We start from the raw sequence: 24,628 nt of genomic DNA, 5'->3' as shown, positions 1-24,628 counted from the left end.
GCCGAGGTTCCGGGCAATTAGCCACCTCTATACAGTTGCGCTGCTACTCTATTTGCGTTGCGTGTAGAGTACTCACAGGACATGCAGTTTCCTGAGTGCTGATCCGTAGGAGCATCTGGCCAACACCATCATCCATTGTGATTCGCCTTTGCCAAGAGTGCCTGCTACTTTATGATAGGCATTTCGCTCCACTCACACGAACACACTCCGCAAGATGCCAGGCTATTACCAGTCCCTCGAGGACCGATTCGAGTCTCGTTTTTACGTGACGCCGCGCGACACGCCACCTTCTCGACCTAATGCAGAGCCCACCTCGCGAAGGTATCGATACTTCTACGGCTTTCCACCCCAAGCAGCACCAGGCCGACCACATTTGCTCTTCTGTCACGGTTTCCCTGATGCTCAATCCTTCCTTCGCATCCTCACACCCTTTGTCCTTGCGGGATTTCATTGCGTGGCACCGGACATGCTCGGATATGGATTGACTAGCAGACCGTCCATAGAGAGGATTGCAGAGTATGGAGCGGGCGCGCAGGTCAAGGATCTAGTGGGACTTATGGAATCACTCATTGGCACCAAGGACAAGTTTGTCGTCATTGGTCACGACTGGGGCGCATACATTTCCTGGTTTTTTGGAGTACATGCGCCAAGCAAGATCGCAGGCATTGCGGGGTGAGTTTGAGGCAAGCATTCGCTTTGGGGTCGTCCTTGAATGCGGCGGTCCATATTTGCTGGGCTGACCGCTGCTATGATCCACACAGCCTGTCGGTGCCATTCACGCCCACATTGCTGACCAGCGAGCTGCCAGACTTCGATGAGTTGTTGAAACGTGTGCCATCCTTCGGCTACCAAGCCTTCTTTGCGGATCCCAAGAGCACCAAAATTGTCGAGAACAAGGTGAAGAACTGTCTGACGCTGTTGCAAGATCAAACAGGAGAGGGCGATAGACTGATACCAGTCATATCTCTCCTTCGCACAGATCGAGACCTTTACGGCGATTGCATTTATCCAGCCTAGAAAGCTTGCAGGCACTCGATGGGGCAAATCGCTCAACCTCATGCCGAAAGGCCGCTTTGAGCAATTTCTCACCACGCCTCAAGATCCGGCGCTGGAACGGACTGTCAAGGAGTCCAGCTTGATCCCGCCTGGATCGGAAGAATGGGAGCGCGCTCTGCGGTACTTTGACCCTCGACGAGGCGGCACGATTGGTGAGTGAAGAGATGGCTTTGGGGTGTTGGTTCGAGTAGAAGGGCGAGCGAACATTGACTTGAAGGGGTGAGGTAGAGCTGACAGACTGTGCCATGCCTCGATAGATGGAGGACTCAATTACTATAGATGTCGCCAAGTCAATTGGGAAGAGGGCAAAGGTGAGCACAACGTATGCTCACGGCCCTGCAGTCGCTATAAGTCTTTCTGACACCCGCGCACCCTTCGCAGCTCTGAGATCTCAAAAGCTGCCCAAAGGCCCAGCATATCTGCTCATCATGTCCACGCACGACGCAGCTCTGCCCGCCTCGCTTGGGTCTAAAATGTCCAAGCATCTGGAGGATCCTTCCGCCTTGACGACGCACATTGTCAAAGGTGCTGGACATTGGATCCATCTGGAACAGCCTGCGCTGACTGTGCAGCTCATTCGCAAATGGTTGGAGACTCAAGTGGGATGGGGTCGAGCAGGTCATCTGTAACACGAAAAAACTCTCTACTTGGTTGCGATTGAGACAGCATGTCCGAGACTTGCCTGCTTCCTGCACTATATATGGTGTTCAGCCTCCCCGCGCTGCAAGTGACGAGATCCCAGCCTGACCTATCATATCCGCTGTCACCGGGAATTGTGAGTGTCTCGCGACCCATATGCAGTTACAAACACGAGCAATGTCAGTGATGTACGAGCGGATCGGAATTGAGCTCCAGGAGGGGCGCGACACATTTGACTCAGACTGACGAAGCTGAGCCACAAAATCAAGAATTGACCGGAGATGAATCATGTGGACTTGAACGAACAAATCACACACTGGAGTCCATCCGTTCACTTCGTGCAGTAGTTGTCTTTCTTGAGTCAAAGCACATACCGCCATCGTATATATATGCTCCGACCGGAAAAGTCGATCGCGCGGTCGTGAGTGTGAGTGCGAAAGCCACACGCGACAAGATTGACCCTCGGCACACCCGCGGGTACAGTACTTGAGCGAGAACTAAGACTGTGTCGCTTATCGCTGCCTGACTCACCACCAGCAATCGTCAATACCCGTCACTAGTTCACTCGTGGCGGTTTGACTAGTCGCTCGTCGGCTTCATCGTCCACTCCATACCGACACTGCATCCTGGACCAAACAAGCTCAAGCCAGCGTCGCTACTCACGACTGCGTATCGGATGGCTGCCGCTGTATGATGGAGGGACCTCGAAGAGGTATGCTCAGACTGTATATGGAAGAAGTGTCAAGTTTAGCCGCGGCAGATGACACGTTAGTCAAAAAGTCTTGATATTAATTGACCCCATATATCCCTATCCACGCGTCAGCACCGCCAAATGGCCGCGGTTTTACTCGAAGCTGAACATCACGAATTGCATGGTCAAGCGCTCATCAACATCAGCGGAAAGGGAGGCTCCGTGCCAGCAGCAGCCTCTCACATTCCTCAGCTAGCCATCAGACCGCATCCTCACTTTTGTGATCCAAACGCCATGCTATCGCGCGCGGATCGCTATCCGAAGCTGCGAGGGTACGGGTACAGAGAGCAGCAGATGTGCACGCGCCATCAGGAGGATGACCATATCAGCGTTATCTTGGCGCGGAGTTTTCTCTGATGGCATGCAGCAGCCTCTCACCTCACCGGCTGCTGCACCCCAGCCCGACCGTCGCGAGCAGCTGCTATGCAGCAGAAGCAGCGGCATATATCATCATCCCCCCTCGTAGTCGTGAGTGAGAGTCACAGTCCTGCAGCTGCAGTCACAAGTCAAACCAGCAAACCAACGACAGCCCCGGGCACCTGAGCTGTGTCGGTGCTTGCTCAAGTCTCACGTCAATGCGAGGTCCCCGCCGCCGCGCGTGGATTCTTGCTGCTTTTGGGCCTTGCGACCCTGGGCTGCATGCTACTTCATGATTCACGATTGCCACCTCAAATACCAGGCACGTTTGAGCAATTTAAGCCCTTTTGCCTCTTGCACGCCCAGCATCTCACAGAGCCAGTCACGAGTGGTACACTCTCCTCCTCCAGCGCGTGCACTCGCCTTCCTATATAGATCTTCCTTGCCACCTTCGAGAGACACCGGCAGTCACTGTCTTGATATCTCTACACCCACATCACCTTCGCACAGCGACAATGGCGCCCGCAAAGGTCATCGAGCCCGTGGGCAAAGCGCACCCGCTCGATCCCCCCAGCAAGTCAGAGGTGAGTTCACATCTAAGCGAGGACTGGTCTCGCAAGGGAGCTGGCCTTTGGATGTGGCAGCTGACAAGCTGGTCGATGGACTGGCATTGCGCTTTCGCTAGATCATTCTCGCCACGGAGACTCTGCGTCCATGGCTGCTCAAGAGCGGTGTCAAGGCCTTCAAATTCGTCAACGTCTTCCTCGCCGAGCCTGCCAAAGCCGATGTGATCGCAGCAGGTTTCTTCCCTCGTGGTAGTGATGCCTCATCCAGCGAGACCAGTGGCACTGCGCACATCGAACGGCTGATCAATGTCCACGTCATCGATCTCGTCAAGAGCGACGCTTTTGCTGCTGTTCTCAAACTGGACTCGAATGCTGGCACGGCAGAGATAAAGGGTGTGGACAAGCTCGATGCGGGAATTCAGCCTGCGCTCACCATCGAAGAGCTATGCATGGCCGAAGAATGCATTCGCAAGGATCCCCGCGTGATCAAGCTGGCTGAGGAAGTCGGCGTCAAGGCTGACCAGCTGTATGCCGAGTGAGTGCATTCTCAGGCTACTGACTCATCAAAATTTGAGCTGATAATAATACCATCAACGCTCACTGCAGCGGTTGGTCGATTGGCTGGGACAAGCGCTTCCCCAACAAGCGTATCCAGCAGTGCTTGACCTTTGCGCGTTTTGGCAAGGATGAGGTGAGTCTCACCCCTCTGTGATGCTGTTGCTTCACTCCAGCAGAAGAGCTTACGAGCTCATCGGAACAAAATGAACTGCAGAACCTTTACGGCCATCCAATGGACTTCTTTCCCATCCTCGACAACAACACCGGGGAGGTACTTGCTATCGACTTTCCCCAGCACCGCAAGGGCGGCAAGCTGCCCGGCGGCACCGAACCCCCAACCGAGGCGAGCTTCGGTCCGGCTCCACGTGAGCGTATCCCACCGCCTCTCGAGCGTCACGATTACCTTCCGGAGCTGGCAAATGCCGGACCTCACAATCCCGAGAAGCCACTCAGCATGCGCCAGGATCTCAAGCCCCTCAGTGTCGTGCAACCCGAAGGAGTCAGCTTCAAGCGCAACGGCAACGTCATCGAGTGGCAGAAGTGGAAGATGCACGTCGGCTTCCACCCCCGCGAGGGCCTCGTTCTCTCGACCATTTCGTACGGAGATACGGAGGCTCCCGGCGCGAGTGCCAGTAGTCCCAAGGAACGACCGCTGTTCTACAGACTGAGTCTGGCAGAGATGGTTGTACCGTATGCAGAGCCTGCGCACCCTCACTACCGCAAATTTGCCTTCGACGTTGGAGAGTATGGTCTGGGTTACCTCGCCAACTCTCTCTCGCTGGGCTGCGACTGCCTCGGTAGCATCGAGTACATGGACGGAGTGGTGGCAAAGCACGACGGCACTGTAGAGGTCATCGAGAACGCCATTTGCATGCACGAGGAAGATACTGGCTTGCTCTGGAAGCACACCGACTACAGAGTTGGTGGTCGCGCCCACAATGTCCGTGGACGCAAGTTTGTCATCTCGATGGTGTGCACCGTAGCCAACTACGAGTACCAGATCAATTGGTCGTTCCACCTCGACGGCACCATCGGTCTCGAAATCAAGCTTAGCGGTATTCTCAACCTCTACCAGCTTGAACAAGGCGAAAAGCCTGAGGGATACGGTACCGAAGTCGCACCGCGCATCAATGCGCACTACCATCAGCATCTGTTCAGCCTGCGTGTCGACAGCCACATTGATGGTCCTCTCAACAGCATCATGGAGTCGCACATTGAGGAGTCCCCCTTCCCTGCAGGTAGCCCGGAGAATTTTGCTGGCAATGCGTTCACTGCTCCTTACCGCATCTTCGACACGGCCGGAGAGGCCGTCAGAGACGCCGACTTCAACACGGAGCGCTCTTGGACTTTTGTCAACGAAGCCGAAAAGCACTACTCGTCTGGCAAGCCCGTGGGATACAAGGTGGTCTGCAAGGACATGCCGAGGCTGTACGCCAAGCACGATGGCTTCACCGGTGTGCGCGCGCCCTTCGCCAAGCACCATTTGTGGACCGTGCCATATCAAGATGCCCACAGGTATCCTGCAGGTCTTTACGTCCCGCAGACATTCGAAGCGCCGGTGGACAGCATCGAGAATTGGGTGGGAGATGGGAAAGCGAGCATCCGAAACAAGGACATTGTCTCCTACGTGACTATCGGCACGACGCACGTACCTCGACCGGAAGATTTCCCCGTCATGCCTGCGCAATCTGTGCACGTCAAGCTGGAACCGATCGGCTTCTTTGCCAGGAACCCCGCGTTGGATGTCCCTGCTACCAACGATGCCAAGTCCACACCTGCTAGCGCTGCGAACGGCACGACTAACGGCGCTCCTGCTTGCTGCCGTTCTTGAGCTCTGTCCAGATCCTTCTCTAGTGCCTCGTGCAGCGCGGGAATGTGTGCTTTTGAGGTTGCTCAGCTCCCATATCACGAATTGTAACGCTTTTTGACTTGTAGCGAGTCGAGTATGAAGTGTGAATGAGTCTGAGGCATGAGTCGTGCGTGTTGGCTTTGGCCTCCGATTCTTGATTATCTTAGAGTTCGACGCATCACGTGGCCAGCTTTGCTGGATTTTTTATTATTCTTGATTGATTGACGCGACGCTCTTGGCTGCACTTATACCACTTGACCCACGCTTGCTGCGTGCTGTCGAACAGCCTCTTTCAAAAGCGCGGCCATCTGCACGCTGCGCTGCAACTATACGCACAGCTAGCAGCAGCAGCAAGATCAAGAGCAACAGCTGCTGCTGCCTCTCCTTCGCGTCTTCCTGGCCTGCGATGCAGCGACCCCGCAAAACTTATTCACAAGACTCACTACTAGCGGAGCTTGAATACATCGCGACGTACATTAGAGCTCTGCCTCGGCTCTGGACTTGTCATCTTCGACTCTTCCCTGCAGCTGGAAAAAGCGGGGAAAGAGCAGTGTGAGTGCAGGCTTCCACGTCGTCGGTCGTAAATAAGGGCTCCTACCATCACCACTTACATTGCTCGCGCCTCTGACAGCTTTTCCTTCTTCCCTCCATGCGCTCCTCCCTGATACGCCTCAGTCATCTTCGGGTCATACACGGCACCGAGTCGCAAGCTGCTTCCCTACATCGTTCGCGCACCCTACAGCTGGCCTGATTTCAACATCTCACGCTCCTTACTCTACGCGGCTGTGCCCAGTCGGCTGGGGCAAGCATCACCGCGCTGCAAGAGCTTTCGGTCTGGTTGATCTGCGCGCGCGCGCGATCCTGCTAGCGCAATGAAGCTCACCCAACGTCGAGTCATCTTCCTCGGATGCGGCATCGCTCTGCGCTTGGGACTGCTGGCGTGGGGAGCATACCAAGACGCATATGGCGAAGTGCCATACACGGACATTGATCACTCCGTCTTTGTGCGGGGAGCGAAAAGCCTGTTCGAATCGTGTCCTCTAGAGAGCATCATTGCGGTAGAGCCTCAGGAGAATTACGAGGATTTGGCCGATCCGCCACAAGCGATCGGGAGGTGCGCCCAAGGATGGTTGCCAGCTGTCGCTCGATTCATCTTGCAAGCTCAAGCGGAATTCTTGGATCCCGAAATGAGCCCTTTTCCAGTCGACACGCTGCCGTATCGGATGCTGCAGCTATCCTTGTCGCTCTTCAGCTTCCCCTTCAGAAGCCTTGCCGGTCTTGGCAATCCTTACCAAGACAAGACATTCAGGTACACCCCGCTGCTGGCAGTGCTCCTTGCACCCACTCAAGTACTCCCAACGGCGCTGGCAGAGTATGGACCGAGGTTGTTGTTCGTCGTTGCGGATCTCTTGTGCGCAGTGCTCATGTGGACAGTGCTGGATCTGTCGGCCAAGAGAAGGCACGCGTTGGAGAAGTTCAGAACGACCATCACCTCGACTCCGCCTCCGGCTAGCAAGGAAGGCACCACTGGCTGGGTACCCGCTTTATGGCTGCTCAATCCATTTCCGGCACAAATAGCGACTCGAGGCAGTGCAGAATCTCTCATCGGCCTCGTCGTCCTTGGGTTCCTCAGCTCGACTTTGTACGCCACGCCAGCTCCTACACTTCCATTGCCGACGCCTCAGAAAGGAGCACTGCCCCTTACACCCATCAGCGAAGCACCGTCAGAGACGGAGGCGGAAGCCGAAGCGGAGATGGAGGTGGTCAAGAGGAGGCACGAAGTGTCGAAAGAATTCGCAGAAAAGGCCGCAGAAGCGCTAGCAGCTCGCACCACCGTCGCAGCGGTAGACGCGGGTGCTCCTCTGGAGCTGTCCAGCTCTTCAATCGGCTCAGCTGCATTCAGGGGGGTCGAAGAGCCATCTCATACGCTATGGGGGACACCATTGCTGTCACCAGTCCTGCTCGCGATGGCTGTGCATCTCAAGCTCTACCCTGCGATTTATGCGGTACCGACATTGGCACACCTCCTGGCCACCGGCAAACCACACCGGTGGGCGGCTGCTTTGCGGTACGCAGTTGTCGCGGGATACACCTTCGCTGTGACGGGTCTCATGTGCTGGCTTCTGTGAGTAAATGCATCGTTTCACTCTCGCTGATGCAGGTTCTAGCGAAATGAGCTCACTGAACGGCGCGTTCCTGATGCGCTTCTCGTGCTTCAGATGGGGACCTCCTTACCTCGAAGCTTCATTCTTCTATCACTTGACCAGGCTGGACGTTCGGCACAACTTCTCGCCCACATTTCTGCCGGCCTATCTCGGTACTACCAGCGGCATCCTTTCCACAACCCAAAGTGCCTCTGTCGATACGCTGCTGGGTGCGTTGGCTGGATTTGGACCTCAGCTCGTGCTCGTGATTGCAATCGGCTGGACACTGGGTTCGCGAGACCTTGCGGCGGCATGTGCGGCTCAAACCCTCGCGTTTGTGGCTTTCAACAAGGTCTCTACCAGCCAGGTGAGTGGAGGCGGCAAGACGGCTCGGGCAGCACGTACCTCTGACGCTGATGCGGTCTACGACGACAGTACTACATGTGGTTCTTGTGGTTCATTCCCATCGTCGCACCTACGCTCAAATTTGCGTCTTCAAGAGAGCCGTGGATTTTGCTAGGCGCATGGGTGGGAGCGCAGGTGAGCAACTTTGGCGAGCGAGATTTATCCGGCATGGGTGCGTGCTGACTTGGACACGTGCGTCGCAGGCAATCTGGCTCTCTCAAGCTTATCTGCTAGAGTTCAGAGCATTGGATACTTTTGTAAGGACGTGGACAGCTAGCCTGCTCCTCCTCGTCACGCACGCCATCATCCTTGCGCGCTACCTAGCCGCGTGGGGCTCTCATAGAGAACAGCTGGTCCGAGACGTTTCGCCGATGGATGCGAAAAAGAAGGCAGACTAGAGGATGCACTCTGGGCATGCGCGCTGCAGGGTGAGCTGTTGCCCCTCGCGGGCCTGTCGATTTTGAATGCGACGTTTAGGGAATAAGATGAACATACCCCCGCTTCAGCTGCTTTTGCAACGTCAATGGTGAAGGATCAATGGACATGGCGAGTGCCTGATTGCAAGCTTTGCACTGAGCAGCGAGCGTGCGACATGTCTGTGCCCTTCTCGCGCCATCAGTGAGGGATCACAGTCACGAGAGAGGCGGTCAATCCCCTCCGCTGTAAGTATCTGAGCCAGCTATGATTAATAGAGCGACGAAGTGGAGTTATGCCGCGGCAGATGCATTCATTGTCCTGCTGCGCGTGTGATATGCTGGCAGCATTCGTGATTTTAATCGAGCGGGGCCGGGAGTGCGCAGCATCCGCGGGTCCGTTTCCGAACGGGGGGTCAAGACCGCGCACGCGCGCACTCTAGCCCCTTGCACAAGCGAATGCTAGCTGGTCCATATCGATAAGCCGCTTTTCTTTAGGCACCAGGCCCCTGCACCGCCCCAACTCTTAATTCGAGACCCCCTCCTCCTTGCCCCACCTCGCAAATTCCAGATGTCATTGTTTGACCACAATGACTCCTGAATCACAATTTGAATGTGATTGGTGACTCCTACTGTGGTGTCCATGCGGGTGGCTGACGACCTGACGCGGGTGCGATGTCATACACAGTCGCGATGACCAGCAGCACCACGCTCGGCTGGGAGAGCAATTGACAAGCGGCTTGGACTTCTCGAGCTAGAAGCGACGAGTCTCAACCTCTTTGAAGTGGAGCGCTAAGGTCCTACTTCTCGACGATACACACCTCCTCGACCTCACACAAGTGTGTGGCATTTAGCGCAGAGGAGCACTTTGGCTTGGAATGTCCTTGTCGAGATCAGCTTCGAGATGGGCCCACTCGTTCACACTCAGCTTAGCGTCGAGAGAGGCATCGGCATCGGCATATCTCGCCCAAGTCCCTCCCCACCATCGCTCGGCACGCACTTCAATTCGTCGTTTCTACGCAACGAGGATGGGTGCTAAATGTGCAAGAAGCGATGATGGCGCACGGAAGAGACTGTTGATGAGCATAGCTGGCGGTGCCATACTCGTTGCTGGCACGATGCTATGGACGACACCGCTCGCAGGTCCAGACCGACCAATGATCTCCCAGCCCACCTCGACGCTCATACGCTCCTACGTCGTCTGGTCGCTCGTATCGCTACCTTACGCCACGGACATTGCTCCGCACCTCATCCAGTGGTCCCGCAGCACCAGTCTGCCAGGCGTACCCTCTTTCGCTACGTGGCTTGTTCGCAAGACTTTTTTTGGACAGGTGAGCGCCTGCGCTTGGGTGTATGCAAAGCAAAGCGGGGCTATATTAAGATTGCCATTCGCCCTCACTCGACGCAGTTTGTTGGAGGCGAGACGGTGGAGGAATGTGTTCCGCTTATTCGCTCCTTGGCAATTGCCAACGTAGGCACGATGCTCAATCACTCTTGCGAGGTGAAGCATGCAGAGATGCGCCACTCTGAGCGTGGCAGCGACAATGCAAAGACGGCCACCTCGCCTGTTCACCTTCGTCTGATTGAGGCGGCAAAGCACTCGATCAAAGTCGCGTCGGATCTTGCTTCGGGCAACGTCAATGCGAGCGGTTGCTCTGGCAGCGACGGCACGGACGAGGTGCCGCGAGGTAGCATCATGGTAGCCATCAAGCTTTCTGGCTTGCTTGCGGACTCCTCTGTCCTCGAGAGAGCTTCAGCGTCGATTGTGCCGCGAGAGCACTTCAGTGATCCTCCAGCTCCAGCTCTACCGCACAACTCGACGAGCGGTGCGCCACTAGTCATCCCAATGAGTGCACGCGTCAAGCTGACCGAGGAGGACATTAGCACAATCACAGAGCTGTGGAGGCAGCTACGAGGCGTGGCTCTTTTGGCGAAAGAGAAGAAGGTCAGGCTGTTGATTGATGCGGAGTACTCTTGGTACCAGCCCGCTATCGACGCGATCTACGACACTCTCGCGCAGGAATTCAATGCGCTTTCCAGTGCTTCAGCAAAAGGCCACGAATCGCCTCTCGTATTCAACACGTACCAGGTGAGTAGCATAGCAAGACCTCGCGCCTGAGCAAGCTACGATAATTTCCGAGCGATGCCGAGTCTGACTAAGATCATCCAAACTTTCTAGGCATACCTCAGAAGAACTCCATCACATCTCGCCTCATCATTGCAGCGCGCAAAGAATGGCCAATATGGCCTGGGAGTCAAGCTCGTACGCGGTGAGCTTTTGCGAATTGCAAAGAGTCGAGCCCGTGCGAGAGCTCATCCATGTCTCTCGCCATGATCAGGGGCCTACGTCGAGATCGAGAACAATGCATGGCAAAAGCATCAAGTTGCCACGCCTCCAGTCGAGGCTGCGAGGGCCAAAGAGGGGCAATGGAACAGTCCGGTTTGGTCAAGCAAAGCGCTTACGGACGAATGCTATGATGCTTGTGCAGAGCGCTTGCTACAGGAGATTGCGGATGAAGTCGACAGGCCCCCTGGCAAACGTGGCGGACCAGCAAAATTGTCTGTCGTCTTTGCCTCGCACAACGTGTCGTCTGCTGTCAGGGCGCTGGACATGATGCAGCATAGCGGTCTGGTGCAAGCTGCCTCTACAGAGCAGAATATCTCCCTCTCCGACGATCAGCCGCCTCGCGAACTGGTCCCGATCGACTCGATCAATGGTCGGATCCTCTTCGCGCAGCTCCTGGGCATGGCGGACCCTCTGACAAGGATGTTGCAGCACGCCTTCAAGAACGCACGCTCGAAGGAGCAGACTCCGCTGGTGTCCAAGTACGTGCCTTGGGGCGCTTTGGACGACGTGATGCCATACTTGATGCGTCGGGCGCAGGAAAACAAGAGTCTATCTACTGAAGGAGCCAAGAACGAAAGACGAGCCATTCGTTCTGAGCTCAAAGTACGACTAGCACAAGGCCTCTTTGGGATGGCGCGGTCGGATGTATAGATTTGCACACGGATGCGAGATGGTCACCATTCTACCCCAAAACACATCCATACCATGTAATTCTATTCGAACTCCTATTCAATCTATGGCGTCCGCCACAATCTTGCGCCATCTTCGTTGCACGTCGATGGCCTCGTGGAAAATCTGCACGAGTGCGAAGATTTTTGGAAATTAGCGAGGGAGTGATTCGACTGCACGGCGCATGCAGCTCACTTTGTATTTGGCATCAAAGAGAGCTTTGAGCTTGTCGTCCGCACGAGGGTAGACGAAAGTGCCCGGCTTGGTCATGGTAGTCTAAAATGCGCAACAAGATGCCATGTCAGTACGAAGGAGCGGCGTCGCGTCGCCCACTAGCAGCAGGGCGCGAGACGTACCATGAGTTCCCATAGACGCTCTCTGTAGTCCACTGCTGCCTTATCAGCCTGCTCTTGAGTATCGATCAGGACACCCTTTTCTCTGAGTTCGGCAGCAAAGCGTCCCAGGATAGCGGAGCCAGCTACGACGCTGGCACTGGCGCTGTTGGGCAAGAGCACGGGTACCTGACAAACATCCGCCAGCAATTGCATAAACGCAGCATTCTTGACGTGTCCACCCGACATGTAGAGACTGGTGATGGAGTGACCTTTGCCGTTCAGCTCGGCCAAGATGTGCCTAGTCTGAAGAGCAATAGCTTCCAGCGTAGCGTAGTACTTTTTGGCCAGGTCAGACACCCCCCGATCCAGTGCTAGACCACTGATGAGTCCTCGCATGCCGCTGTCCGCTAAGGGACTTCGATTGCCGTGCAGATCGGGGTAGAGCACCAGGTCGCGAATGAGGTAAGAGGGATGTGACAAGTCTGCTTTTTGTTGCAGAGTATCCAAGATACCGTGCAGCTCGGTGAACAAGTTGGACTTGTTCGTCGTTGCTCTCTCCTTTAGCGTCGAAATCGCGGGGTGCGTATCGATGATAAAGTCGATCAGCTGACCAGTGGAGCTTTGACCCCCTTCATTCATCCACATGCCGGGGAAGACGGCGTTCTTGTACGGACCCCAAACGCCCTTGACGTCGATGCCCTGCGGACTCTGCACCACATGGCACGTACTCGTGCCGGCGATGGCTGCCAGCCTGTGTTGACTTTGTGCAAGCCCAGTGTCTTGCTCCTTTTCTGATGTTGTAGCATTGACAGCTTGAGCTGCGACTGTTCCAACCCAGCCAGCGTACGCGTCGATGAGTGCAGAGCCGACAGCCGTGCCCTCTTCCAAGCCCAAATCTTGCGCGGCTTGTTTCGTCAAACCCGATCCGAGCGGCTGTCCAGCTGTCAAGACCAAGCCGCCGTTGCCCGGGATACCACCCACTCGCTCGAAATCCTCATTAGCGATGGATGATAATCCGATCTTGTTGAAGAAATCGTGTTGCCAGCCTGTGCTGCTACCTCCCACGCCTGGGGGAACGTAAGAGCACTTGCACACCAGACTGCAATTTGACCGAGCTCGACTTCCGGTCGCGCGATAGGTGAGGTAGTCTGGCAGATCGTAGAAGTGCGCGGAGGCGAATGTCTGCTTGGGCATGCGGGTGGAAAGCCAGAGCATCTTTGGGACTTCCATTTCCAGCTGCGGGCGTTCCCAAGTTCTTGATCAGTGTGTATGCTGAGAGACTCAAAATTGCTTCCCTCAATAGGAATGCATACTCACCGACATGGTACCCCCAACGTAATTGAGCACCATGCTACCTGTACTGTTGATCTTCTTTGCCTCCTCCTCAGCCCGATGATCAGCCCAGAGTATGATGTTGCGCCTCTCTCCTTCTGCTCCTCCGACCTTCCAACTGCCTTCAGGTTCCGGTGTGACCTCGATCGGTTCGCCGTTCGCATTGATGACAGCCAAAGAGCAAGTAGCGTCGAACCCTATCCCTTTGACATCCTTGCCGCTCGTACCTTCTGGCAATATTTTGAGCACATCTCGAACGGCTTGACTGATGCGAGCCCAAATGTCGTCCGTGGACTGCTCAAAGATGCGCGCGTCTGCGTCGGATCGCCATGTGCGGGTGGCGTGAGTGGATTCGGAGAGGATGTTGCCATCGGCGTCCAGCAGAGCGGCTCGAGCCGAGCCTGTGCCGCTGAGAGAGGATGATGGCCAAGACCATGGACTCTCAGCTCGAAGTCTCAACCTCGCAACACGGCCATTCCTCGATGCGCGTGCAACTTACACGTCGACTCCGATGTAGAATGGTCCTTTGGACATCGCTGTTGGGAATGCTTCTCGATGATCGTCTACACGGAGCAGCGATTGGGCAACAGCGTGGCTGGCCACTATTGATTACGACTTGATACACTATATGATGGACTCGAGCGTCGTGAGATCGTCAGCTTCTTGATGGACTCGTGACTCGTGAGTGCTGTAAGCCAGGATGTATGAGCAGGGGCACTAGCTCTGACTCTGATTGATCGGTGTTCACGCTTCTCACGCCCGTGCACCGCGCATACGTGCAGCAACTTAAGCCCCACAACATCAGCAGGCACATCAGGCACATCAAAATTTTGAAGGGGTTCAAAAAGACGCCGAAGTGACAAGATCACGTGTCTTTGACGACCCAACCAACGTGCACGCGATAGCTTGATTTCATGCCAGAAGAAAGCTGGAAATTGATGATTCTTCGAGATCCGAGCAACCCCGCACGGACCCAACAGCACGTTGCCTGCTATACATGGTCACAGTCACCAAACATACCAGAGCAAGCAAAGCAAAAGCAAAGCATCAGGCGGCAGGATAACCACCATCAATCGTGATTCGAGTGCGAGATGATTGCAGCAGCAGCATGGAAGTAATCGCAAGCATCCTCCACAATCACGACTGGGCGTCTGTCTGTGGCTGGCACGAGTTGCACATAATCAACGACCCCAACCCCATCAGTACACCTTCGGCCATGAGAGGTGTGGAGAGAAAGCTATGCTGAAGAGACTGGTCAGTCGATCAAGAAGACAGCCAAGCCGATGAGCTAGGCCGAGCCCAGCCCAGTCCAGCCCAGCCCAGCGGTCGCTCTCGATCTACAGCTATGCAGTTTGTGGTTGAATACCCATTGGAGCGCCGCTATACATTGTGATTATACACGACGGACGCAGCGCGGTGCCCGTGATAAGACTGTGACCCGCTTTTCCTGCCGAGACAGGGTGGAACGCGCTGCGAGTATCGTATCTCTTGAGAACTATTTGTGATTGGTAGAGTACCGGGGCAGCGGCGTAGTGTCTTGTGGAAAGCCGTCTGTGACGATCTAGCTGTGAATGACATCTCATTCATTCAACCATTCGATCGTGATGTTTGATGATAGCGAGAGGCTTGCCCACATCCGTGCAGCAATGTGAGTGGTGGCTGCGCTGGATACGCTGTCAATCGAGATTCACGCGATCGCAGAGCACTCACAATTGTTGGCGACAATCCTGTTGTGAATGAATTGTACCCGCGATCACACACATTGCGGGGGCCGGTATAGCAGTCATCTCTCCAGTCTGTCCTCCCCAGAAAATGTCGAAACGTGCGTGCCGAATCACTGGTCTTTCATCAGAATTGCAGGGCTACATGTAGTCCTCGCAGCTATATATAGATGCGCTTCTGGGAGCGGTTCGTGAGAGAGACTTGCGACTATACAGAGGCAACCAACCTGCACAGAGCTTTACTGCGCTCCTGGTTCTTGACTGCTGCTGCTGCTTAATTGGTCAAGCATGCCAAGGTGACCCGGCGCCCTGCCATGCCTGCCCTGCCCTGCCCACTTGACTGAAGCTTATTGACTCGTGTACAAGACTTTCCGACAATTCATTAGGAAACAATCAAATGTGAGATTACTGACTTCGTGAGAGGTGAAGTGTGAGGTGCATGCGAAAAGCCGATCGAAGATGCAGCACGTCGCGGTCTGCTCTGTGGAGACGTGGCTTGACCGCGGCCCCGCTGTACTGTAGGTATACTGCGGATGCTGCAGCAACTGCATGCTGATGCTGCTGCTGTGCCGGCCGGACCCACGCGCCCATGGCGCAGACGCGCGCGGCGCCTATATTATATTCACATTCAGATTGGACCCTTACGGCAAGTCCCAAGCCTCCACCTCGTGCTTCTGCTGCAGCGGTCGGCAAAGCACCGTAGACGCGCGGGACCCCACCCCGGGCTCAGCTGATCATCATGCAGCAATGAAGGTGTTTCTATTTGAACTTCGGCAGGAGGTCTATACATCCTCCAATCGTGAATGTGCCGTAGATCTTTTGCAACACGACCTCACCTATATACTTGACTACAACGTTCTTGACAACGATCAGCTTCTAGTGACAAAGTTCAGCTGTAGGAGACATACCAGCACGCGACACACCATACTCACGTACCATGGCGCCGACAGCGACGACACCTACGCCTACGCCTGCGCAGCCAGCCACGGCTACTGCCAAACCTTTAGTGAGCAAAGCTGCTCAACCTGCTGGAGCTGCATCAGTTGGCTCCGCGCTGGAAGCGCCCCTCATTGAGCTTTACAGTGCTCAGCAGGCCAACTCTCCCGAGGCTTCTCAACAAAGATTGAGACAAGCCATCATCGATGGGCTCAAAGGAGGCGACAACTTCATCATTCCTGGTGATGTCAACAGCTCGACGGATCGTCAGTGGGCGTATCGTCGGTGAGTAGAGCGGTGGGCTAGTGCTTGCTATGCACAAGCTCAGCCTTTGCCTGCTGCGCGCGCTTCGCCTTGTGTGCAAAAGCACGCTGCCCACAGAGATCGTCTACAGCGAGAAAGGCTTGCAGCTCTACGATCAACTGGTCGAAGAGCCAGAGTATTACCTGTGAGCTGCGATTCGGCGCACAGGCGTCGCGCTTCTGGTGGGCGTCGTGCTTGCTAACCACGAAAGACCTCTTTCATACACGCCTCTCGTAGCTGGTCAGCCGAGCTCGAGATTCTGCAGAAGCACGCGCCAGAAATCGCGCTTCGTCTCTTTGGTCATCCCACTCGACCGTCCAAGAAGCAAGGCGATCAAGATGGCCAAGATCAAGGCGGCGATGGCGGTGAGAGCAAAGACGAGACTGACGGCGGATACCCAGTTCTGGATCAGCACAAGGAGAAGTGGGGCGATGCTCAAGTTGGCAAGCACAATGGAGGTGTGAATGCCGAGGAGGGCTTGGACGGGGATAGCGCTGTGGGACCGGCTAGTCTTATCGAGCTGGGCGCTGGCAGTCTGCGCAAAGTGAGTAACGGCATGACGAGCCAGCTTGTCTGCGCCAGCACTCGATCGTGACAAGATATTGACACATGCTACGATGTGTGCACAGACCATCCATCTCATTCGCGCCTTGCAGGGTCTCCCAGACGCTGCCAAGGTGACGAATGAGAACAAGGCGGGCACGAAGCAGTCATCTGCCTCGCCCGCCATCAATTACTATGCACTCGATCTCGATCGTTCTGAGCTAGTTCGCACGCTCGGCGAGCTCCACGATCAAGAGAGGGGCGCTAGTGACACGAAGGATAAACACAACTTCACCATCTACGATGGTGCCGTTGCACTGAACGGCATTTGGGCCACCTACGACCAAGGTGAGCTGTCAGGAGCAAACGTCAAGGGGCGAGTGACTCTGGCTAATGCGCGCATTGTCCCAATTTGGACTCGCAAACAGGTCTCGAGTATGTTGGTCAAGGCGGCTTAGCTCCGAAACAGGGGCAAAAGGAAGGCCAGAGATGTTTTCTTTGGCTCGGCTCTAGTTGCGGCAACCTTGATCGCCGAGAGCTCGCCGACTTCCTGCACGCGTCTAGCGAGAAAGCCCTGAGGCCAGGAGATTCGCTGCTGATCTCCATCGATCGTCGTAACAAGCCTGAAGATGTCGCAGCCGCGTATCATGATGCCAACGGCACCACGGAGAAATTCATCCTCGAAGGCTTGGTCCACGCAAATCGCGTTCTTGGCAAAGACGTCTTCCAGAACGGCGCGTGGCGCTACCACGATCGATACAACGAGTTGGAGGGCCGCCATGAAAGTTACTACCAGAGCACAAAGGCTCAAACCCTCAATGTGCCTGGCGAAGCTGACGCAATCCACATCGAAGAGGGCGAGCTGATCCTCGTCGAGGTGTCTTACAAGCACAGTGAGCTCGAGATCCATGACGTCCTCGACCAGGCTGGTCTTCGAGTCGTGCAACGATGGAGTACCGATGGAGACAAGAAGTACGACATGTGGCTCGTCGAGAGGCCCGCTTTCCACTTCCCAAGCTCCCATCTCAATACTGGCAGTCGGGTTGACCAACTGGCCGGACTGACGGCGCAGCAAGCCTTTGGTGCGCGCGGCAGCTGGGAATTTGACAGCACAGGTGGAGCCGGTGCGAATGCGCTCAAAGCGCCGCATCGCCACGCGCGGACCGGCTTGCCAAGCATTGACGAGTGGCAGACGATGTGGAAAGCATGGGACACGGTCACACTGACCATGATCCCACCAAAGATGCTCTTCGAGAAGCCCATCGATCTGCGCCACATTTGCCTCTTCTACATAGGTCACATTCCGGCCTTTGTCGATATCATGGTGTGCAAGGTCACAGGTGAGGAGCACATCGACTCGCACTTTTCTTGCATCTTTGAGCGAGGCATCGACCCGCACATGGACGACGAGACGAAGTGCAATCCGCATAGCGAGGTTCCTCAAAAAGATGAAGATTGGCCCGCTCTCGACGCGATCCTTGCTTATCGCGAAAAGGTGATGGAGCGCATATACGGCATTTACGGCGATGTCGCGACCGGGGCTCGATCACTTGACCGCGCCCTAGCTCGGACGATCTGGATGGTGTATGAACATATCGCTCTGCACATGGAGACTCTACTCTACATGCTCCTACAGAGTCCCAACACTCTGCCACCTGCTGGCTTTACAGCGCCCGACTGGCCGTCCCTTGCTCGTCAATGGGACGCGGCAGATGCGGCTGTGGGCGGCGAGGCTGCTCGAACGGCTCTCCTTCATTTCAAGTCAGCCCCAGTCATCATCGGTCACGATGACGACGATCGGCAGGACACGAAGTTTGCCATTAGCAAGCCGTCCAAGAATGTCGAAGACCTCAATGCTCAGCTGCATGCGTCTTTCGGCTGGGACAACGAGTCTCCGGCGCGCGTTACGCAGACTGGAGCCTTCGCGGCTGAAGCGGCTCCCATTTCGAATGGCCAGTACTTGAAGTACCTGCGAGATCACAAGCTTGTCGGAGATCCAGATGCCGTGCCAAGCTCTTGGATCGGTGCGGGCTCGTCAAGCGACCCCTTCCGCGTCCGGACCGTATACGGTCCTGTCGGCATGAGCGTCGCTCACCTTTGGCCACTCTGTGCATCTGGCAAACAGCTTGCAGACTATGCAGCTTCGAAGGGCGGCAGACTGCCAACGCACGCAGAGCTGAGGTGCTTTCTGGATGCTTCGAGCGGGCCTAACGTGACGGATCGTCCAGGAAGCAATGTGGGCTACACCAATTGGCACCCCGTTCCTCCTCAGCTGGCCAGGCACGAGAGCGGCATCGTTATTCCAGGCCACAATGGAGGCGTTTGGGAGTGGACCAGCTCTCCACATGTAGAGTACGAAGGATACAAACCATCGCTGTACTACACTGGCTACTCTTCCGACTTTCTGGATGGCAAGCACGACATTGTCCTCGGTGGCAGTTGGGCTACCACACCCAGCATTGCAGGGCGTCGCACCGGTGAGTGAAAGGTCTCGTTCAGAGCAGCATTTCGGATCACAAATTTGACTGGTAATCTCCCTTTACATACAATTTCTTCCTCACCTCTCAGTCATCAACTGGTGAGTAGCGCACCAACATGAGAGGCTTCAATAATTTGGATGGCCAGGAGCAGCTTGCTCATCGCTATTTCGCTCCTTTTCTCTCGTTCTCAGGTACCAGCAACCTTATCCCTTCATCTTCGGTGGTGCCAGGGTAGTGTACGACGACAAGACCGAGGTCAAGGCTTCGAGGTCCAGATCTCCCCCTCGCGCTTGATACGTTCTTGATGCCACGCGTTGTGTGACAATCCGGCTCCTTTTTATTCTTGGGTCCTGAACTTATACACCCTTTGACAGTATGATAGCTTTTCACGACAAAATCGCTGCTCAATTTCATGACATTTGTACATCATTTCGAACGGCAAGAGAACGGCATGGGTCGGGATGAAGGACGGGGAGAGGTGCGAGCGAGACTGCTAGACGCTGGGGATATGTTAGCGTGCACCGTGCTGCCAGATCCACTCGGCTAGCTCAGCGCTGCGGGAGAGGGGACTGGGCGATCTGAGCCGGGGGCTTCGCGGCGCAGTTGAACTCAGATGCGAGCTGGGCGAGCTTGGTGGCGAGTGTGGGGGCGATAGAGAGAGGTTGAGATTGAGGTTGCGATGCGTCCCTCGACGGTGGCCGCGCGCAAAGCCAGAAGATTGTCCCACTTCGAAGCGGGGGTGCTGAGCGAGCAAGGCTTCGCGTCGCTGAGCAGCTTGCCTGATGCGCTCGTACGCCAAGTCGAACTTTCGTTTCGCCTCCACTGCGGGAGGATGATACGTGGGCAGCAAGTAATGGCTCAGCGCTTGCTGGCTGCTGCTGCTGCTGCTGCCCATTGTGCCGCGCCCGATGTGCTGAGCGTCCAACAATTCGCGCTGTGCGGTAGCTTGTCTGATGTGCTCGTACGCTGCATCGAATTTGCGCTTGTTCCCGATGCTTGCCGATGCACCCATCTTGGCAGGCTGCGCATCAGCTACCGGATAGCTTGAGCGTACACTTTCCGGAGCGCTTCCGCCCGAAGCGCCCTTCAGGAGACGAAGTGGGTCCTTTCAGCTGAATCTGCCACAACGGCTTTTGACATTTGCTGCTGGGAACTTGGACCTTCTCTGTACTCACCGAGGGGGTCTGAGATGCGAGCGCCATCACACTTGCAAAGAAAGTCGTGCACATCAGCGCGATCCGCGCAGAGCCACGAAACGGCTGCATAGAAAAGACTTGATGGTTCGGAGTAGCTTCGATTATTCGGAGATGTACTTGTGACCAGCACAAGAGCTTCAAAGACTCGAGAAGATGATCTCCTTCTTGTGACCAGCACAAGAGCTTGACTCGCGGCCTTGAAGGTGAATGAGATGAAAGGAGTTTGATGGAGAGACTCCCAGATGCGAGTGCTGTCCCCTCTGCTTTAAGCGGCAAGATGCCGGTCATTGAGATGGATCGGCGAGCTAGCAATGCCCTGTTGGCACTCTGCACAAAAGCACCTCCGTATACCGTTTCTCTGTAATTTTTTTGCTTTGTCTTGCCACCGAGCTTGAGGCTGTGAACACACGGCGCCCATGAGAAGAGCGATCAGCAAGTATCGGCTCGCATTCAGCCATTTACACTCACAGACCTCGACACCTCAGTAAGGAGCGTAACAGCAAATTGGCGCGCATTTCGACCTGCTGTGCAAGTGACCTCAGCATCGTGAAGCGTCTCCGTGACGTCGACGTGCTTCCAGAATGCGCCATCTGCGCCGTCCACGCAGACATTGTTCGCTTCCTCGCGTTTCGAAGCAGCTTTCATCACTCGCGACGAATGCGGCAAATCTGTGAAGGCAACGCCCGATCCCCGTGGTCGCTCTCCATCGGGCCGGAGGGAATGGCTCGATACGCCACACCGCTCCTTACGGGCCTGTCAAGATGAAGATCAAGCAAGCAGCATTGGCCAATTCCCCACAAGCTGTGTAGCCCATGTCAGTCATCGGCCCGATCGCCGCTTGCGTGCGCCAAGACGTGCGACGGGCGGGGACGGGACCAAGGTGCGAAGTCTTTCAAATGGCTGATAATTTCGACTTGCAAGTGGACTGCTAAGCTGCCCAACTTGCGGTATCTCAGGTCGACAACAGATGCCAGCATCTCTTGAGGGACGACTGCGTCGACTCTAATACGCGAGAGAAAGCCTTTGCCGCCTGGTGACTTGACCGAGCTCGAACGACCCACCGTCCAAAACCAGCGCTCGAATTGGAAACCGATGCTCAGATCAGGACTCAGCGCTGGCGAAAGGGATGATGGTCGCCGCCAAAGCGTGCAAGGCTCGAATGCACAGCTTGTCTACTCAGAGCTGACGACCGTCACTGGCTCGAGACAACGTGCTCGCTCGTGCGTTCCGATGACTCAACCATGACTGTTTGAGCGCCTGCCATTGATCGATTCTGAAAGGTGTGTGCTATGGGGACGCCGCCTGAGGGTGGCAATCGCAACAGCATCGTCGGTAGCTCTCAGCCTGCCTCACTTAATGGCAGGCAATTCGAAAGACGGACCGCATGGCCAATTCATAGCGCGACCTTTAGTGAGCCCTGATTTCGTGGTTCGGCAAGTAAGCCTTTTGCGCCGCCATCCACAGCATTGAAACGGCGGTCGTCGTAAGGGCCTAATCCAGTTATGATTGTGACAGGGCCCCCCTTGGGACGCCGAAATGTGTTTGCGCTTTTGCTCTGCACCGGGGCAAAGCTCGTCTTGGTGGTCTGCAGCCAGGCTGACGTAGCGCTGAACAGCATCAGTATGCCTAGAGCCACCCAACACGCACCTCTGGTCTCGCTGACGTGTACCACAAAGTCAGCGAGCATATCAGTTTTGAGGTCAGCCGCTTGCAGCGCAAAGCGCTCATGGAAGGATTCGTTACCTGTGTCCGGCAGTCTGTTGCCATTGTTCCTCCTGCGTCTGCAGAAGGAGAAAAGGCAAAGGGCAAAGTACGTATTGAACAAGGTGCATCAGAGTAAGACATCAGTGGAGTCTTGCCATGTGCAGGAGCAACGCTGCCTTGAACATGGCAGACACATTTTGTGAGCTTTTTCGGAGTTGGCCGAGTCAGTAGCACGGCGTCAAATCACTTTGCGACTGGCGGTTCGTAGCCAAATTGCTGAACGAAAGTCTCCCTGGCCTGCGCGCCATAGTAAGCTGCGAATTGCGCCCACCAAGCATCGAATTCCGGTCCGCCCTGTTGTTGCTGAGCCGCACCTTGCTGGGATGCGGCGGTCCCTGCGCTCTGAGCTTGAGGCGCAGCCTGTCCTGGGTTTGAGGGGCTTTGCGCACCGCCTGCAGGAGTAGCAGAGGCGCCAGCCTGACCCTGCTGGGCTGCTTGCTGCGCATAGTACTCTGCCCACGCTGCAGAGTAGTCTGGCTGCCCATCTTGACCTGCTTGAGCTGGATACTGCTGTTGGTAATTGCCGTATCCACCTTGCTGACCACCCTGTCCTTGGTAGCTGCAGAAACAAGGAGCAGGCAAACGGAAGTTTCCGGCAAGGACTCAGATGCTGAATTGTTTGTAGTACTGCGATCTTGGTCATTCTTACTCACCCTTGACCGCCATACCCGCCCTGCTGGTAGCCCATGCCCATACCGCGACCCATTGGACGCCCGCCGTAGCCTGGCCCTCCCGGTCCCCCCATCCGTCCCCCAACACCCGGCGGGTTCCACATCTCGGGATCACGCCAAGGTGGGATCTTTTTGCCATTTGCGTCGTATTTTTGTCCCGGCATACCTCCAGCTTGCGGGCCTCCAAGCGGACCACCGTGTTGGCCGCCATCTGGGCCACCGGGGCCAGGACCGCCGGGTCTGCCACCGCCAGCGCCACCTTCCCCAAGCTCGGCCATAAGACTGGCGTACTCCGAATCCATCTGACCGCCTTGCCCGTTTGGCCCACCTGGGCCACCAGGGCCTGGTGGACCTCCGCCAAACCCGCGTGGTCCAGGCATTTGAGTACAGTCTCGCGCCAAGTGACCTTGCCCTCCGCATCGATGACAGATGATGTGGGCCGTGACGTTGCGCTCCTCCGGGCAAGCATATCGACGATGACCCTTCTGGCCGCAATTCTGACAAATTTGTCCTTCGTCGTCCCGGAGCGTACCATTGAGTGCAGCAAGCTCTCGCAGTTGATTGCGCTTGTGATCATTCTGAGCTTCTGGGGTGGACGCTGCAACCTCGATAACCCTCTGAATGGCTTTGATGCACACTTTGATCTTTTCCAAATCGTCTGCTTGCACGATGCAGTGCATCTCCTCATCTTCCTCCTCGCCCGGTCTGCCCTTGCCTTCTTTCACGCTGCCCCGACCTCTGATGCTGATCTTTGCGCCGCTTTCCCGCTCCATGCCCTTCAGAGTGTTTCCTCTTGGGCCAACGAGCAGGCCGAAGAAATTAATCTCTGGAAACTCCTTGATGGGGAGCCAGACCTTTTCCTGTGGGCGCATATTCCGCTTGGCAACATGGTAATCTGCAGGAGGCTTGTAGTTGGGATCAAGCTTGACAGCCCGATCGATCAGGTCGACTCGTTCTTGATCGAGCTTCTTGCGGTAACGGACTTCGCGGGTGTTAGTACGTCTACCAGCACCATCGTACGTGGGTGGTGGTGATGGCGAGCGTTCCCTCTCTGGCGGAACAACGTTACCAGTGACCAGCTTCTGTTGGATCTCTGCAATTCGGACATTTATAGCGTAGCGATCCAATTCGGCAGCCGACAAGTTGGCACCAAGCGCAGTAGCTACACCTGCAGGCGCATCAGCAGGCGCAGCCCCCCATCTCGATCGTCTCTTTCTCGGAGCATCCCCGGAGGCAGGGGCGGCTTCGGCTGGCGCATCAGAGTCTCGTTCTCGCTTGAACCCCATACTGCCAGATCCATTGTAGCTGTGTGCCGCGAAAGATTCTCCATACGCTGGCTGCGACATCCCGCTTCCATTGCCAAAAGAGGGCACGCCAGCATCTGAGCTGCCACCACCACCTCCTGCGCCGCCCCATCGGCGCGGGTTGGCAATGGGCGCCGCATTCTCGCCGGTCTTTTGAGCATTGCTGCGCCAAGACATTGTGGGCGTGGAAGGATGAAGAGGTGCAAGAGAAGCTTGGTCAGATGGATGCTTTTAAAACTTGCTGCGACGAATGGTTGGCCTGGAGGCAGAACAACGGCCAGCGCAATCG

General features: G+C 55.8%; 8 protein-coding genes across 8 annotated transcripts; 5 read left to right on the top strand and 3 right to left on the bottom strand.

Moving 5' to 3' along the window:
* Positions 1-46: 46 nt before the first annotated feature.
* On the top strand, positions 47-1,892 carry IE81DRAFT_323565 (alpha/beta-hydrolase). Its single transcript, XM_025513985.1, has 5 exons — positions 47-672; positions 762-897; positions 980-1,208; positions 1,314-1,367; positions 1,438-1,892. Exons 1-5 carry the CDS (start codon positions 215-217, stop codon positions 1,683-1,685), a joined length of 1,125 nt encoding a protein of 374 aa, XP_025369565.1. The 5' UTR covers positions 47-214; the 3' UTR covers positions 1,686-1,892.
* A 1,054-nt stretch (positions 1,893-2,946) lies between these two features.
* On the top strand, positions 2,947-5,860 carry IE81DRAFT_341451 (hypothetical protein). The gene is made up of 4 exons (XM_025515655.1): positions 2,947-3,387; positions 3,489-3,904; positions 3,976-4,060; positions 4,142-5,860. Exons 1-4 carry the CDS (start codon positions 3,319-3,321, stop codon positions 5,756-5,758), a joined length of 2,187 nt encoding a protein of 728 aa, XP_025369564.1. The 5' UTR covers positions 2,947-3,318; the 3' UTR covers positions 5,759-5,860.
* Positions 5,861-6,204: 344 nt separating this feature from the next.
* IE81DRAFT_323562 (hypothetical protein) lies at positions 6,205-8,859 on the top strand. Its single transcript, XM_025513984.1, has 5 exons — positions 6,205-6,328; positions 6,408-7,901; positions 7,996-8,287; positions 8,356-8,460; positions 8,529-8,859. Exons 2-5 carry the CDS (start codon positions 6,649-6,651, stop codon positions 8,721-8,723), a joined length of 1,845 nt encoding a protein of 614 aa, XP_025369563.1. The 5' UTR covers positions 6,205-6,328; positions 6,408-6,648; the 3' UTR covers positions 8,724-8,859.
* Positions 8,860-9,275: 416 nt separating this feature from the next.
* IE81DRAFT_323561 (FAD-linked oxidoreductase) lies at positions 9,276-11,834 on the top strand. Its single transcript, XM_025513983.1, has 4 exons — positions 9,276-10,069; positions 10,147-10,827; positions 10,918-11,008; positions 11,078-11,834. The coding sequence occupies exons 1-4, from the start codon at positions 9,617-9,619 to the stop codon at positions 11,734-11,736; spliced, it is 1,884 nt and encodes a 627-aa protein (XP_025369562.1). The 5' UTR covers positions 9,276-9,616; the 3' UTR covers positions 11,737-11,834.
* On the bottom strand, positions 11,585-14,164 carry IE81DRAFT_323560 (Pentulose kinase). Its single transcript, XM_025513982.1, has 5 exons — positions 13,921-14,164; positions 13,407-13,830; positions 12,111-13,325; positions 11,950-12,030; positions 11,585-11,880 (listed from the first exon to the last, which is right to left on the bottom strand). Exons 1-5 carry the CDS (start codon positions 13,953-13,955, stop codon positions 11,815-11,817), a joined length of 1,821 nt encoding a protein of 606 aa, XP_025369561.1. The 5' UTR covers positions 13,956-14,164; the 3' UTR covers positions 11,585-11,814.
* A 1,764-nt stretch (positions 14,165-15,928) lies between these two features.
* IE81DRAFT_323557 (hypothetical protein) lies at positions 15,929-19,833 on the top strand. Its single transcript, XM_025513981.1, has 7 exons — positions 15,929-16,363; positions 16,446-16,526; positions 16,619-16,925; positions 17,011-17,272; positions 17,353-19,401; positions 19,493-19,502; positions 19,596-19,833. Exons 1-7 carry the CDS (start codon positions 16,080-16,082, stop codon positions 19,696-19,698), a joined length of 3,096 nt encoding a protein of 1,031 aa, XP_025369560.1. The 5' UTR covers positions 15,929-16,079; the 3' UTR covers positions 19,699-19,833.
* Positions 19,834-19,840: 7 nt separating this feature from the next.
* Positions 19,841-21,041, bottom strand: IE81DRAFT_323556 (hypothetical protein). The gene is made up of 2 exons (XM_025513980.1): positions 20,580-21,041; positions 19,841-20,488 (listed from the first exon to the last, which is right to left on the bottom strand). The coding sequence occupies exons 1-2, from the start codon at positions 20,886-20,888 to the stop codon at positions 19,916-19,918; spliced, it is 882 nt and encodes a 293-aa protein (XP_025369559.1). The 5' UTR covers positions 20,889-21,041; the 3' UTR covers positions 19,841-19,915.
* A 1,749-nt stretch (positions 21,042-22,790) lies between these two features.
* IE81DRAFT_283556 (hypothetical protein) lies at positions 22,791-24,252 on the bottom strand (the record flags this gene model as incomplete). Its single annotated transcript, XM_025511570.1, has 3 exons — positions 22,791-22,915; positions 23,067-23,216; positions 23,268-24,252. Coding segments are annotated over 3 exons (1,260 nt in total), but the record flags the coding sequence as incomplete, so codon positions are not given.
* Positions 24,253-24,628: the final 376 nt, after the last annotated feature.

The sequence above is a fragment of the Ceraceosorus guamensis genome (genome assembly GCF_003144195.1).
Source record: "Ceraceosorus guamensis strain MCA 4658 unplaced genomic scaffold IE81scaffold_30, whole genome shotgun sequence".
Taxonomy (NCBI): domain Eukaryota; kingdom Fungi; phylum Basidiomycota; class Exobasidiomycetes; order Ceraceosorales; family Ceraceosoraceae; genus Ceraceosorus; species Ceraceosorus guamensis.
This window is presented reverse-complemented; position numbering and strand designations above follow the sequence as displayed.